We start from the raw sequence: 16,523 nt of genomic DNA on the forward strand, positions 1-16,523 counted from the left end.
GAGTACATGTCTGCAAATTCTAGGCAAAGGGCGAGTACTCTGAAGATGCTAAAATATAACACAGTTTTGATTTATTTTTGAATTTGTTTAGTCACAACATAATTCCCATAGTTCCATTTATGTTATTCCATAGTTTTGATGACTTTACTATTATTATAATATGTGAAATATATATATATATATATATATATATATATATATATATATATATATATATATATATAAAATAAAGAATGAGTAAGTGATCCAAAACTTTTGAGCAGTAGTGTATGTATGTGTATATATATATATATATATATATATACATATACATTTTGTTTTCATTCACACACACACACACAAATGAGTAGAGCAATTTGAATAATTTAACCAAAAACTATGACATAAACTGTAACAGTGTTACACATTTGATTATTTGAGGAGTGACTAAGAAATAGTGTACAATCTTAAACAATTTGTATTCATTTTATGCGATAATGTTTCATTTTATTTGTTTCCAAATCCTAAAACCTTTTATTTTCAGGTTTAAAATAGATTTCAGAATTTTGAGCCCCAGTGTATATTATCAGTGATCTTAAGCATGAACTCCATATATAATTTTTTTAATCTTTAGCAGTTTCAAGTATTGTGTAAAGACAAATTTGAAATGGCATCATGGCCAAGCAGGAATCTTTAATGGAAACTCAAACATTTTTTAATTAAACTGAAAAACAGTCATGTATATAGTGTCCTGAATCAGTAAACAATATATACCAGCAAAAATGGCTTCTCACACACTGTACACTCTGGCATAGATGGACTGATGTTCAGAACTAAAAATAGCTCATCCAACCCAACCCATCTGCTCTGACTCCATCTGTTGAAGCAACAGCGACAGGCAAGAAACTCACGGCCACCGAAACTCTGAGCTGAGCTCATCAACTGCTCTAACTGAAGGCAGTGTTTCATGTGTGTGAGAGAGAGACTGCCAGACTTTCCAGCAGACAAACGACCCTGTCACTGAGATAAGCTTCTCCTGACATATTTCCCCCTCTCTCACAGACCTGCAACGATGCTGAGTTGCATTTCACACAGAACGTTGCTGCGCCTTTCTGCTGGCCAAGCACTATTCTGTCACTCTGAAGACAAAAACTTTCCCTGCAGACGTGGAACAGAACCACAGACCCATGGATTCCTCACACTGAGACACATTTATGCTTCAGCAGTCAAAAACTGCGCTTACGAACTGTGCTAGCTTTCCTGTCGCATGATTTACGACTCGCCTCTGCATAAATGTTCTAGTTTTAAAGGTATTGCATTAGTAATTCAACTGAAGTAAAACAAAAATTACTTCACAGATCAGGCAAGGATAGTTAATCTAGATGAAACACTGAGCGTATTAACATTCATGATCTTACACCAATTATGCTTAATAAGCCCACATCGATAAGGTAATCTAAATGCCTTAAACGGCTTTCCTTTATCGGGGGTGAGGTCATAAACAAAATTGGTTTATGTATAAACCAATCGGCACACATATATTTTTGTCCATTACCCTTATTACGCGTTGCATAAACACCTTTGCTGGCTTTCTTTCTTGCTTATCCAGTATCAGCATGTGTTTTGCACATGCCTGTTTAAATTTTTATGACAATAGCACAGAATAACCCAGTGATTTCAAATCTGATGTAAACTCTGTTTTCTTGCATTCTTCTTTTATGCACTGACATATTTCCTGTTAAAACAGGAAGTTGGGACAGGACACATTTAAGGCCTTTTTTAAGTAGCCAATAGCATTTAGGTTACATCACAGCCTCTAAAAACCATGATGGGCTACTTGCTATTGCTACTCAGATACAATTGGTATAAGGGAGAGGGAACATTTTTGTTCTGGAGTGCATTTTTTTTTTTTTGGACAAAAATTAGTAAAAGATAAGTCACTCATATTTTTTTATAAATAATTCCGGAAGATAAGGACTACAAGTTCATTTTTAATCTAATGTTTTTTATGTTTCGCTGGCCGATAGGACAGTCTTGGACTGACACCTGTTGGTGTGGACAGCATCATGCAAAAGCAAACGTTTTTGATTAACAGATGCCATTGTAGAAATACCCTATTCACTAGGGATGTCCCGGTACCATACTGGTATTGGAATCGGGTTCGATACTGCGCTCAGGTACTTGTACTCATTTGTAAAAATGCTCCGATAACAAAAACCGATACCATCTGACGATTTCATTACGTAAACATTCAGCGCATAAACTAAAATCACATTATCACTTACAAAAAATCTAGAGTTCTTGCAAACTAGCCGCAAACTTGCTACAAATTTGCCGCTCATTATTTTCACATGCAAATGCTTGTGATTAACCGCAGATGTTTGCCAGTAGTTTGCAGCTCTTCAATGTAAGTGGTAAACCTGCAGCAAACATTGGGCAACAACAGACAATTTGCCACAAGTTTGCCACAAAGCTCATATGCATGTGAAAATAACCAGTGGCGAATTTGCAGCAAATTTGAAGCAAATTTACCATGAACTCTTGATTTTTGTAAGGGAAGTCCTATTGTGATTATTAAACTGCAAAGGCTGCAATTTTATGAGATAAAAACATAGTTTGCATGTGCTGCATGCTTCAAAGTAAATATATCTTGTTTTACTGCTGCCTTCATGCTATCGGAATTATCCTACTTCCTACTTCTGAAGTGGTAATTACAAGTATGTCACATTCAAGTGCTTTGTTGACAGAAAGAACAGGAAACATAGGCGACACCAGATTTATTCATACATATTTCCTGAAGAACTTTTATTTTGACACAATACATATTACTCAGTTAGCTTGCTGACGAAAATTGAATTTTGGTCAAATACAAGCTATTTTCACAGAATACAAATGTACATCATGCATCAAAATGTTGATGATGTACATACAGTAAATGAATATGACCGAAACAGCAAGCGCTAACAGTTAACTGCATTTAGGAAAATTAATAAATCCTGTCATTCACTACAGAAACCGTACTCTCCTACACCATCTTGAAAGTTTACGACTCCTCCCATCTCAGAAAATCTGTATCAAAATTATCTCAGAGTTTCCCAGTCGTAATAACAACTTGAGGTCGTTCATGTGCAAATTCTGAGTTGGAAACTCATATTTCTGATAATTCCAATTGCATGTGAAGGCAGCATGAGAATGTTTGAATGTAAATGTGAAGCCGGCTGCTCATACCAAGGAGCTCTAAAACACCATAATGATCATCACACGCTCTGTTTGTAGCAGATGAACGGCAAGCAGAACGCTAATTCACTATGTAGCATGCAGCACATACAGACTGCATACGTATTTAATGAACTAGCAGCCTTTTGTGGTTAACAAAGTGGGTCATGTAGCGACCTTCTTTTCCGGAGATGAGAAGCTACCATCAAAACACACTGAAACGGAAAGGGCTTCAAAATAAAAGCTCAATTTAAGCTCAATTTAAATGGAAAAGAGTAGGACATAAATATATCACTACTAATTCTAATAATAATAGTAACACTTTACAATAAGGTTCCATATGTTATCATTAGTTAACAACATTAGTTAACATGAACTAACAATGAACAATTGTATTTTTATTAACTAACATTAACAGAGATTATTAAATGATGTAAAAACATGTAGTTAATAGTTTGTTCATGATACCTAATGCATTAACTAATGTTAACTAATGGAACCTTATTGTAGTGTTACCATAATAATAATATTAATAATAAATCAATAGTAATTGTATTAATTTTAAGCAATATCTCACATATGTGATGCTCTGTTTTGCAGTACTTTATTTGACAAAATAACTTCAATGTCATATTTTATATTATGTTGAAGATAAAATGTTCTATTTTCATTTGATTACAGTTTTAATGAATTCATTTATTTAGACCCCATTTTGATTAAATAAAATGAAATACATTTTATTTTAATACATTTATTTTGAAATACATTTTTGAAAATAAAATTAAGAAAAAAAAAACAGCTATCGGTGATTACGAAAAGTATTGGTCCTCGTATTCGTTCTCCAAAAAATGGTATCGAGTAGGCATGTCATAAAATACCGATATATCGATTATTTATCGGAACGTCATTAAAAAGAATAATATAATATTATGTTGAAACTTAAATGTTTTATTTTTATTTGATTACATTTTTAAAGAATTCATTTATTTAGACCCCATTTTGATGATAAAATTTAAACAAACTGTTGAATATGGAATAAAATATATATATATATATATATATATATAACTAATTCTCATTCTCCAAAAAATTATATTGAGTAGGCATGTCATAAAATCGGCACGTTATTTTATTGATATATTCGATATATTAACATTTTTTGACATTTAAATTAAAAGCCTAATTTTTGTGCTTTCCAATTCACTCAGTTGGCCTTGTTTCATGTAGTCTGGCGTAATAGCGTTGGGAGACCACAAGAGATTGATATAACATTTACTGAGAAGCGGACAAAGCACAGGTCTCACAACACAGGAAGTATTGATGCAATACAGGTAGCAGTTGTGGATCTAGTCACCATACACACAGAAGTTACAATGGTTTTTGTATTTCTTCAAGAATGAACAAAGTGACGTTGATGAGTTTGCAGGTTAGTGTATGAAACTGGTGTAACTGCACAAACTAAACGATCAGAAATTATTATGCAGTTTCTCTTTATGTAGCTTTAAATAGGTTTCATTCAAGTTGTCGAACCACAAAATGACATACTTGTAACTGAAAATACATTGTGTAGGTTAAATGAAAGATACATATACACAATATAAATAAGCTTTGTCCTTCGATAATGATTTGGTTCTAGTTTAATAGAAAACTGTGCGAGTTGAGCTCCGTGGCGCTGCAGAATTTTGAGCAGCCCAATTTTAGAATGTGCCATGTCGTCCGCCAGACGGTGTGCGACCCCCTTTATTTTACCCTGCCGCTCATACTTTACTGAAGCGGTGTTGAGAAATTTGTTTGAAGAGACAAAGACACAATAGTGCAAAGAGCAGCACTAATTATTTCGGAAAAAATGGCGGTATTGATAATCATCTGGAAAATTTTCTGATTATTGATGCTTGAAAAAGGCATCGATCCCAAGCCTAGTATCGAGACATCCCTACTTTTCACAGGCATATTTGTCACCAAGAACCAAAAATTGTTATAGGGGAGTTACCAAGACAAAGTGAGTAGAATTCAGCTGATTATGTGACATCAACTTAGTTTCCAACATGAGATGACCAAGCTCCATGTAAAATAAATCAGCTTTTGTTAGGACACTGATATGTTTAGGGTCTTCATCCCAAGAGAGTGTACAATATTTTAAACATCTGACCAAAGTTTTGTTTAAATCTAGATGTGAAGAAAAAATGACTTGGTTCACTGTGGTGTAAGGTAACAGCAGAGTTCAGAGAGCGAGACAACGTAATATGTCTTAGCATGAGATAAGAACCTCTCACCAGCATCTATCCTGTTAGGCAGGATTAACTAAGTGGAAAGCGGCTATCTTTAACCCACACACTAGCACCCTGCTCGCAAGTTAAAAGTTACACATCAGGACATCTTGGAGAGGTTGGATTTGTTGTGCTTTTGCATACTTTTAGTCACAATCACCATTGGACAAGAGCTCAAGGTCGGGTTTTAAAACATTACATTTTTGTATTCATGTTAAGTTAATTTTTGAAAATTGTGTATACCATTTTTAACACGTTTTAATGTCAAGTCATCAGATAAAAGGTTATAAAATATTTTCCTTACACATTGAATACATATAAGTATACCTTATACCCTGATCATATATATATTTTTAAGTCTTCAAACATTTTTTGTATTTTTCTTTGGGTTATACCATTTGACACCTGAACATGTCATAAAAAGGTTAAATTATCTAAAAGATCCTGATCATAATGTTGAGATCCCCCTGCTTTATCACCAATGTCCTTTTTGTCTCAAAAACAGCCCTGAGTGAGACTCCAAGTATACTGTAATTTCTTTAGGAGACAAAAAAAAAAAAAAAAAATTTTCAAACTTTCACAGTATACACTTGTCAGGATTACAAAAAAATTGCTGACTCAACACACCTGCCATGGGTTTAACAGTGCAGCTACATCTTTGATGTGTCTGTCACCTCAAGTTCAGTGGGTCTGTCTATCACAATGTGGCAACATTCTTCAAAACCTTTATGATGTGCCACTGGCACAGTCAATGTCTCTGTATATGTAATGACAGAGGAAAGACAGATAAACAAAACTGACAGAGAACAAAAAACAGATTGAGGATGGATAAGATGGAGAGAAATGTTTTATTTGAAGACAGACAATCATCTACAGACAGAGACAATGTACACAATCTGGTCATGAGTGCTAACATAGAAATGAACAGACAGATTAACACATGACAAAAGAGTACAAACTACTGAACAACGCTGAGTGGGACATTGCATGTTTAAATATATAACAAAACATTACAGTAGAAGTAAAAAAATTTATTTTAAGATACTTAAGTGGAGAGAGTTGATAAATATTGTTGAGTGTAAATGAAAATGAAATTGATGGAAATAAATACTAAGAAAGGAGCACATGGAAAAGACAGGAGACAGTGCAAACTAAAAAAAAATAAATAAATAAAAAAGACGTAAAAGGGATAGTTCACCCAAAAATTTAAATTCTCTCATTGTTTACTCACTCTCATGCCATCCCAGATGTGTATGACTTTCTTTCTTCTGCTGAACACAAATTATTTTTAGAAGAATATCTCAGCTCAGTAGGTCCTTTCAACACAAGTGAATGGTGACCAGCACTTTGAAGCTCCAAAAATCACACAAAGGCATAAAAGTAATTCATACAACTCCAGTGCTTAAATCAATGTCTTTAGAAGTGATATGATAGGTCTGGGTGAGAAACAGATCAATATTTAAGTCCCTTTATACTATAAATTTCCGCTTTCAGATTCTGAAAGTGAAAGTGGAGATTTATAGTAAAAAAGGACTTAAATATTGATCTGGTTTTTTTACCCAAAGTGATTGCATCGCTTCAGAAGACATACAGTATACAGTATTAAACCACTGGAGTCATATGGATTACTTTTATGCTGCCTTTATAGGCTTTTTTTGAGCTTCAAAGTTCTGGTCACCATTCACTTGCATTGTATGGACCTACAGAGCTGAGATATTTTTCTAAAAATCCTTGAGTTCAGCAGAAAAAAAAGACTCTGGGATGACATGAGAATAAGTAAATGATGAGAGAATTTTCATTTTTGGGTGAACTATCCCTTTAAAATATTATTTTTTTAGACAACAAGTCTTTGGAATAACCATAACCATTTTCTCAGAAACATAAGAAATGTACTTAATCTCTTCTGTGAAGTTGATGTTTAATAATTCAAGATTAAAGTAGTAGTAATGTTATTGTTTTTCATTCATTAGAAATATACAAACTCTTCCCTGAAATCAGACTACCATTGTCCATAGAGAAACTCTGGATTAAGAATAATTTGAAAATACTGTCAAACAATAACATGTTTTCATTGACAGATGTGCTGCCTGGAACATTTTCACTTATGAAAACTGTCATTTTAAGGCACAGAGCGGTTACTTTGATTTATCAAAGAGGCTAGTACAATAAATATGCAGTATATTTGAGTCCTTGCATATATTTTTCCAATTCAGCACGTTGTATTGCTTTTCTATTAAAGTGACATGAAATCTGGATTCATAACACTAATTTTAAAACATATTCCTGAGATAATTAATCAGAATTTAATATCATGTGCATATGTACTGTATGTTCAATGACAATGAGTATCATTTTTAAACATTATATGAAATAACTTAAAAGACAAAAAGCATTCATGTATAGTTACCATTGATAATACAATCTGCAGAAACATGTGACTACACATACTACTTACAGTATGTTATTACAGTGTTTTGAGTTGTGAAGCAGCCCAACTTTTTTTAATCAGTTCTCCATTCTACTCTTAAATGGCTACTAAAGCTTCCATAGACACCCAATTGTGGGTGGATTTCAATTGAACAGATGTGGAAAAAAGTTTCCTTAGTCACACCTCCCAACTACACCCACCCCTTTATTCATTGTCACCCCAATCCACCTCTGGCTCATCGTCCATTCGCAGAATAAGGTAGGAGAGAAACTGGAAGAGGTTTTGCCAAAACAAAGCTGCCATGTAAAAGTAAAGATCGCTTACGTCGACTTCACAGGTCTCTCCGGCGAAGGTCATTTCACAGACACATTGGAACTTGTTGACCATGTTCTGGCAGTAGCCACCATTCAAGCAAGGGTTGGATTTACATTCGTCAAGGTCTAGCTCACACCTAAGTGACAAATATAAATGATAGTAAAACATTTTTCAGTACACATATTATAACAATCATTATTAAATAGACAGTTCAGGATAGTTCTGATTGGTTAAAGGATTAGTTCACCCAAAAATGAAAATGCAGTCATTATTTACTAATTCCTGTGTTGTTATAATCCTATATGACTTTCTTTCTTTTTCTTAACACATAGGGAGAAATTATTAAAAACAATTGTGCTCAGTAATGTCATACAGTGGCAGTTTATGGTGACCACCTCTTTAAGCTTCAAAAGAATGCAAAAGTATAATTCAGAAGTCTAATAAATAACTCCGTGAGACTCATGATTGTTATGAAAGCATATGATAAGGTTTGGTGAGAAAAAAACGAAATCTAATGTATTATTTAGTGAAAATATTCATTGACCGTTGATCTCCTGTGTGCGTTCATGATAGGGCATGAGAGCAACAGGTCACGTAGTCCCCTTGCGACATTGGGGTGTTCAAGTGAAAACTTGTTTTGAACTTACTAAACGTCTGAAGTACTCAGAAATCAAACTTTAGCATAGAGGAGGCTACAGGCAGCCACTGTCACACCGTGTCCTAAATTGACGGCAAACGACACGCGATAAAAGGTATATTTTCTATAATAATCAGAGTTTTTGTCCTAACCAGCCATGACGAACGACGGTACATTCTTTCGCTCGCTTGTTTTCTATTTTCTGCATCGCATGGATAACTCCGCCCGCTGAGAACAGACACCGGTCCAAAAACTCTCAAAAAAAAAATAAGGCTGTGTCACAGTCACCATGTTTCCTAGGACTCTTATTTTGAAGTGGTTTTTGTCCTCTGTCTTCTGTTCCCTTGGACTACGTTTCCCAGAATGCACTGCCCTCATCACTGCCATCTGTTCCTCATCACAGCCACCTGTTCTCCATTCCCTCATCAGCACCTTGTGTATATATACCTTCTAGTTCAGTTCCATCCTTGTCAGTTCTTGTTCATTGTTAGTTGTAGCATAGTTTATGTTAACCCCAACGACTGTCTTGTTTTGTAGCCTAAGCCATCATCTTCTGTGTATCCTAGCCTTCTTGTCATTGTCAATTAAAGTATAGCTGCACTTTGATCCCTCTCGCTCGCCTCATCCATACAACATGTGACAGAAAACTGACCAAATTAAATGGATCTACCACCTGCAGTTAGCATCCTCCTCCTCGAGCAAGGGGACCATCCAGTTGAGGATCATGTCCATTAGTTTCTCCACCTGGCGAATTTAGTGCACTATGAAGACTGCTCTCTGGTGATTTACTTTAGAGCTGGTCTGAATAGTGCACTAAAGGAACTGATGCCTCTGGCGGATCCTCACTGGACGCTGGCCGACTATGTGGAGGTGGCTCTGCAACTCTGTGGCTCACCCTTCACTGTGGGAAGGGAGGATGAGGCCGATTGCTCCAAGCCTTCCATGGCTCCTTGCTTCAAGCCTTCCACGACCCCTATCTCCAAGGTAACTCCTCTCCATACATTCCCCATAAATACATTTTCGGGGGGGCCATCTCCAAGTTCCAGTGGTTGATTCCCCGATGCAGTCTGCGGTAGCGACCATGGAGATGACGTTTCCCCCGTATGCTGGTATTTATGGTGGGAACCCCAGGCCACAACCAACGCCCATGCCTGCCATGGTTAACGAGTCAGTACCCATGCCTGCCACGGTTAACGAGCCAGTGCCCATGCCTGCCATGGTTAACAAGCCAGTGCCCATGCCTGCCACAGTTAACAAGCCAGTGCCCATGTCTGCCACAGTTAACGAGCCAGTGCCCATGCCTGCCACAGTTAATGAGCCAGTGCTAATGCCTGTAGCCTCGACCATCCCAGATCCAATGCCTGTAGCCTTGACTGTCCCAGAGCCAGTGCCTGAAGCCTCGACCATCCCAGAGCCAGTGCCTGTAGCCTCGACCGTCCCAGAGCCAGTGCCTGTAGCCTCGACCGTCCCAGAGCCAATGCCTGTAGCCTCGACCGTCCCAGAGCCAGTGCCTGTAGCCTCGACCATCCCAGAGCCAATGCCTGTAGCCTCGACCGTTCCCGTAACAACACTGCCAACTGTCCGGAAAAGGAGGAGAAGGAAAAGGACACCTTCTCCCCAGTCTCTGCCCATGCTCATGACCACGGAGGTCGTTCCCCAGTCTCAGCCCATGTTCACGACCACAGAGGTCATTCCCCAGTCTCTGCCAGTGCTCATGACCACGGAGGTCTTTCCCCAGTCTCTGTCCATGCTCACGACCACGGAGGTCGTTCCCCAGTCTCTGCCAGTGCTCACGACCCAGTCTCTATCTGTGCTCTCGACCACGGGAGTAGTTTTCCAGTCATCCAGGACTCTTAGTCCAAGCCCTCCATGGCTCTTAGTTCCGAGCCTTCCTCGGCTTCGCCCCTCGAGCCTCTCATGGCTCTGCCTTCCAAGGCTTCGCCCCTCGAGCCTCCCATGACTCCGCCTCCCATGGCTTCACCCCTCGAGCCCCTTACGGCTCCGCCTTCCCTGGCTTCGCCTCTCGAGCCTCTCACACTTCACCTTCTGAGGGACTTCACCATCTACTACAGAAACTCCACCTCCTGACTCAGTCCTTGCCCTGTGGCTGCCTCCCAGGCCTCCTGACCCGGTCCTTGCCCTGTGGCCACCTCCCAGGCCTCCTGACCCGGTCCTTGCCCTGTGGCCACCTCCCAGGCCTCCTGACCCAGTCCCTGCCCTGTGGCCACCTCCCAGGCCTCCTGACTCTACCCCTGTCCTATGATTACCTCCCTGGTCTACTAGTCCCTCCTGGACTCCATAGTCTTCTCCTTGATCCTCCCCAGTCACCTGTTTCCTCCTGCCCTCCTCCACCTTTAGGCACCAGGAGTCGCCTTGTAAAAGGGGGGTTATGTCACAGGCACCATGTTTCCTAGGACTCTTATTTTGAAGTGGTTTTCATCCTCTGTCTTCTGTTTCCCCCTGACTACATTTCCCAGAATGCACTGCCCTCATCACTGCCATCTGTTCCTCATCACAGCCACCTGTTCTCCATTCCCTCATCAGCGCCTTGTGTATATATACCTTCTAGTTCAGTTCCATCCTTGTCAATTCTTGTTCGTTGTTAGTTGTAGCATAGTTTATGTTAACCCCAACTTCTGTGTATCCTCGCCTTCTTGCCATTGTCATTTAAAGTATAGCTGCACTTTGATCCCACTCTCTCACATCATCCATACAACATGTGACAGGCTGGGCATAGAAATGCATCAATTCTTCAACTACAAACTCTTCAGACATATTATTAAGTTCTGTACTCTGTTTTGTGTGCAGCTGTGTTGTGTTCTGTTGTTGCTATTGCTGTGCAGGACCTGTTTTTAGATAAACAAAACGAGTTTTCACTTGAACGCCCCAATGTCAAGAGGGGGCTGCATGAAATGTTGCTCTCGTGCCCTATCATGAACGCCACAGGAGATCAACGGTCAGTGAATATTTTCACTAAATAATACAGTAGATTTCAGTTTGTTTCTCACCAAACATTATCGTATGATTTCATAACAATCATGAGTCTCATGGAATAATTTACTTCTGAATAATTATTTTGCATTCTTTGTAAGCCTGAAGAGGTAACACCATAAACTGCCATTGTATGACATCACTGAGCACAACACTTTTCACAATTTCTCCCTTTGTATTAAGAAAAAGAAAGAAAGTCATATAGGGTTATAATAACACTGGGGTGAGTAAAAAATGATAGAATTTTCATTTTTGGGTGAACTATCCCTTTAATAGATCATTCCATTTGTGCTAAAATATACAATATAACAGCTATATTGCATATTTTTACAATATAGCATGGCCTCTAGAACCTTATTGCTTTAAAATTTCAGTTATTAATTTTTATTAATATTACTTTTTGAATATGAATATTTTATGCATTGAAAAACCTGTTATTATGAGCTGAATTATGACAATGAAATTCTTTAAAATGTATTTCTGTGAATGTGTGAACAAAGAAAGAAGAGGAATAATCACCAGTGACCCGAAAACCCAGGAAGGCAGTCACACATCATGTATGTCTCAGAACAGTTCCCCCCATTGAAACATGTGTAGTTCCTCTGTTCATCACCACAGATGGACACTGGGAGCTTGGGGGCTCTGGGGACATGGAGGATGAGGAAAAAGAAAGAAGCAAAACAGATGATGAAGAAGCCATCCTCTCCTTTTGAGGACCATGTAAGAGGCTACTATCTGCACCCCCCACTTCTTTGTCTAGCACAAAAGAGGATTAGCCCATGATTAGAATAATGAAATTAGCATGTGAATGGACCTTTGACCACAAGACAAAGAGAATACACTAAAGTGACACCTTATATGGATAAACATACAGCTAATATGAAGACCCCCATTAGTATGGACAAAGTGTTATGATATGACAAGTCTTAGGCAAGGAAACGTGGCTTAGTCTAACTGATTTAATTCTACAGAGACAATTTGAAAGAAAGAAAGGAAGAAAGAAAGAAAGTCAATAGCAAAACGACACTTACATGCTCCTGACAACCACGTACCATGGAGCCTCTTGAATCTGAATGCTGTTGTGAGAGAGAGGGAGAAGGAAAGAGACAAACAAACAGCAACCATCATTTTTCTTGGGTTTTTTTTAAGCAAAACTTTACAACATAGATCTCTGTAACTCTGCAGTAGGGAAAAGATAGATATATTATGTCTCACGGCTGCCTGCAAGGCAGTTTCAAAGGAGTGCTATGAAGCCGTCTGGCAACAAAACATGTTTATGAGATAAATGGCTGCAGACTTGTCTCAGATGCCACCCTGAAGGCCTAACACAACCACTGGAGGATGGGCACTCTTGGCAGAAACTATTATTACCATTACCGCTTTTAAATGACAAGTATGGCAGAAGACACATCAACACACTCCTACTAGCATAAAGAACACCATAAAAGCAATTATACGATTTGCATTGCCTTCATAACAAACCAGTCCCTTAGGGTTCTTGATTCATTCAAGTCGTTTTGTTTCATTGATGGGAATCATTGTGTGCGGTTTGGACTGTTTCATTGTACAAAGAGTAAATTTCTGTTTTGCATTCCATTTTATTTGAACAGAGTAGCTTCATGAAACTAGCAATGTTTTTTTAACAACAGGTTTATATCTAAGACATGTTTATTCTTGGCTTGGTTTGATGTTGTTCAGAAGGAACAAACACTATTCTTTCAAGATGCTTTTGTGTATTGCCTTGCTGTAGAAGCCTCAAATTAGGTCTTTGGACGCACACAAATGCACAAAGTAGGCTTAACTTAAACTTAGACAATAACTCCTAAACCAAATTACTCAGTCAACTAGGTTTTTACATTTCTTGTAAATAAAGAATTAATCTGAGTGGTGCTTACATGTGCAAAACTTGTTGCCACAATGTTTGAGTGTTGTGGGTGGTTGCTTCCTAACCTAAGTCAAAAGAGCACACCAAGGCCACGTCAGCACTACTACATTTTAGTTTGAAAATGCATTCATTTCGATACATTTATGCCTCTCATCCACACTAGAACAGCATTTCCCTCCACAGAAAATTGAGCATTTAGAAAATGATATCCATTACTGCATTCTTTGGAAAACTATGACTTTAGGAAACTGAAAACAGGATTAGAAAGATGGATTAGTGTGGACATGTCCCAACTAGTCTCTGTAATATTTTTCTCCCTAGATGTGGCTCGCATAATTCCTTTATTGTAAGTCTATAGATTTTTTTTACCCATTTAATTGCCCCTGTGGCAAAAAATGTCCAGTTCCCTGAAAGGAGAGAATGAGACGCTGCGTCAGTACATGACGCCGTGGAAGCTCCTCCCAGGGGTGGTGACCTTGAAACATTATACCATCATGAGAATTTGATTGGCTGATGACGCTTGTCACTCCACCCAATGTATGCGTCATTGCGGGCATATAAGCCACACCATCAGGACTTTCCGAATGGGGGGTTCATGTCCCTGAAGCCTGCTCCCCGGACACGGGGTGATTCTATTGCTCCGACCCCCTCTTTCTCTGGTCCCCCTTCCAGCCAGGTTGGTGAATCCGGGGCCGCAGGTGTAGGGGTAAAGTCTAGGCCGGTGTGCTGGCGCTGCGGGGAACCGGGACATAACCAGGATCAATGCCCAGTGATGGGTGTGGGGGCGTGGGTCCGGGTCCCTGACGTGTCACAAGCCGCCCCTGATCGAGCAGGGACGTACCGTATACCAATGAGTATCCAAGGGGTACATACCAAGCCTTGGTGGATTCGGGTTGTAATCAGACTTCGATTCACCAATGCTTGGTTCAAGGTGAGGCTTTGGGTACAGCATGCCGGTTGAAGGTGAAGTGTGTGCATGGGGATGTACACGAATACACTAACCTGATTTCGGGTATGAATTGGACAGCATTTCAGGAATTGTAGAGGGGAGTGTGTGCGGCTGGGTCCTGCAATAGTTGAATTCAGTGTGGGATTTGTGCAGCGCTGGCGGCGGAGGAGTTGCCTGAGCCGTCGACATCAGCTCCATGTCAGGGAAACCCAGAGGGAAATGAGGGCTCTGCCCCATCAGCCCACTGGGGAATCCCCATGGGGGATTTCCCTCTAGAGCAGACAAGAGACAAGACTCTCAGACACGCCTTTGACCAAGTAAGTAATTGATGGTCAACAGCTTCAGCCTGGCATTGTGCTCTCCTATCCCTACTTTTCGATTATTAAAGACAGGTTGTATCGGGTGATGCAAGACACCCAAACAAAAGAAGATACAACACAGTTGTTAATTCTGAAAAGCCACCAGGAAATGGTCTTCCAGGCGGCTCATTATAATCCGATGGAATGTACGCAAGTGGTGTGCGACATGTCGCGAATGTCAGTTGGTGAATCCCCCAGCCACGCCAAAAGTGCCATTGTGCCCTCTTCCGTTCATCAAGGTTCACTTCGAAAGAATTGGCATGGACCTTGTCGGGTCATTAGAACGGATGGCATGGTGGCATCACTTTGTATTAGTCTTGGAGGATTATGCAACAAGATACCTTAAAGCAGTGCCCCTGCACAACATTTCAGCACGTAGTGTTGTGGAGGCACTCTTCAAAATTATCTCCCGAGTTGGGATCCCGAAAGAGATCCTAACTGATCAGGACATCTCATTTATGTCATGTACACTCTGTGAACTTTATGAACTATTGGGGATTAAGTCGATCCACACCAGTGTTTACCATACTCAGACGGACAGCCTGGTCGAACGATTTACTCAGACCCTTAAAAACATGGTTTGGAAGTTCTTACACGAAGACAAGTGAAATTGGGATAAGTGGCTAGAACCCCTGTTATTTGCAGTACGAGAGGTCTCGCAAGCCACCACAGGGTTATCCCCCTTTGAATTACTCTATAGCCGTAAGCCTCGGGCGTCTTAGACATTCTGAGGGAAAATTGGGAAGAGGGATCTTCAGAATTGAAATTGAAATTCAAGAGGTTCTGGACCTGAGAGCAAAACTCCACACATTGGAGCAACTAACACAGGAGAATTTGCTCCAGGCCCAGGAATGGCAATCCCGGCTGTATAACAGGGGCACTCAGCTATGAGAATTCTCACATGGAGATAAGGTCCTCGTGTTATTACCCATATCATGCTCTAAATTGTTGGCCAAGTGGCAAGGGCTCTTTGATGTGTTGGGGAAGTCGACTACGCAGTAAAACGAACAGATAGAGGCAGAGCATGGCAAATTTACCACCTGAATCTCTTAAAATCGTGGAGAGAGGTCGTACTCGTAGCTTTGGCAATGGTCATTCAAGAGAAGGCGGAGCTAGGACCAGAGGTGGACTTAAAAACCACCAATCAAACCACCCCAGTCCCCTGTGGAGACCACCTCTCCCAAGTCAATGAGTTTGCCAGGTTGCAAAAGCAGTTTTCCGATGTGTTTTTGCCTCTACCCAGTTGTACGAGCCTTAGAGAACACCACACTGAGATGACCCTGGGAATGGTGGTACGTTCCCACCCCTATCGGTTACCAGAACACAAGAAAAAAGTTGTCTGGGAAGAACTTGCAGCCATGCTCGATATGGGGGTAATCAAGGAGTCCCACAGTGACTGGTCCAGCCCAGTGGTCTTGGTCCCTGAGGCCGACGGGTCGGTCTGGTTTTGTGTGGACTATAGAAAAGTTAACGTGGTGTCTAAATTCAACGCATACC

General features: G+C 39.8%; 1 protein-coding gene across 1 annotated transcript in view; it reads right to left on the reverse strand.

Moving 5' to 3' along the window:
* The window catches only part of crb1 (crumbs cell polarity complex component 1), a 41,063-nt gene that overhangs the window by 4,265 nt on the left and 20,275 nt on the right, over positions 1-16,523 (reverse strand). Inside the window, exons 10-12 of the mRNA XM_051694275.1 lie at positions 12,865-12,909; positions 12,353-12,475; positions 8,215-8,341 (exon numbers count right to left, since the gene is read on the reverse strand). Of these exons, the coding sequence (XP_051550235.1) occupies positions 8,215-8,341; positions 12,353-12,475; positions 12,865-12,909 (295 nt within the window). The remainder of the gene's footprint in view (positions 1-8,214; positions 8,342-12,352; positions 12,476-12,864; positions 12,910-16,523) is intronic.

This window comes from Myxocyprinus asiaticus, chromosome 49, assembly GCF_019703515.2.
Source record: "Myxocyprinus asiaticus isolate MX2 ecotype Aquarium Trade chromosome 49, UBuf_Myxa_2, whole genome shotgun sequence".
Lineage (NCBI taxonomy): Eukaryota > Metazoa > Chordata > Actinopteri > Cypriniformes > Catostomidae > Myxocyprinus > Myxocyprinus asiaticus.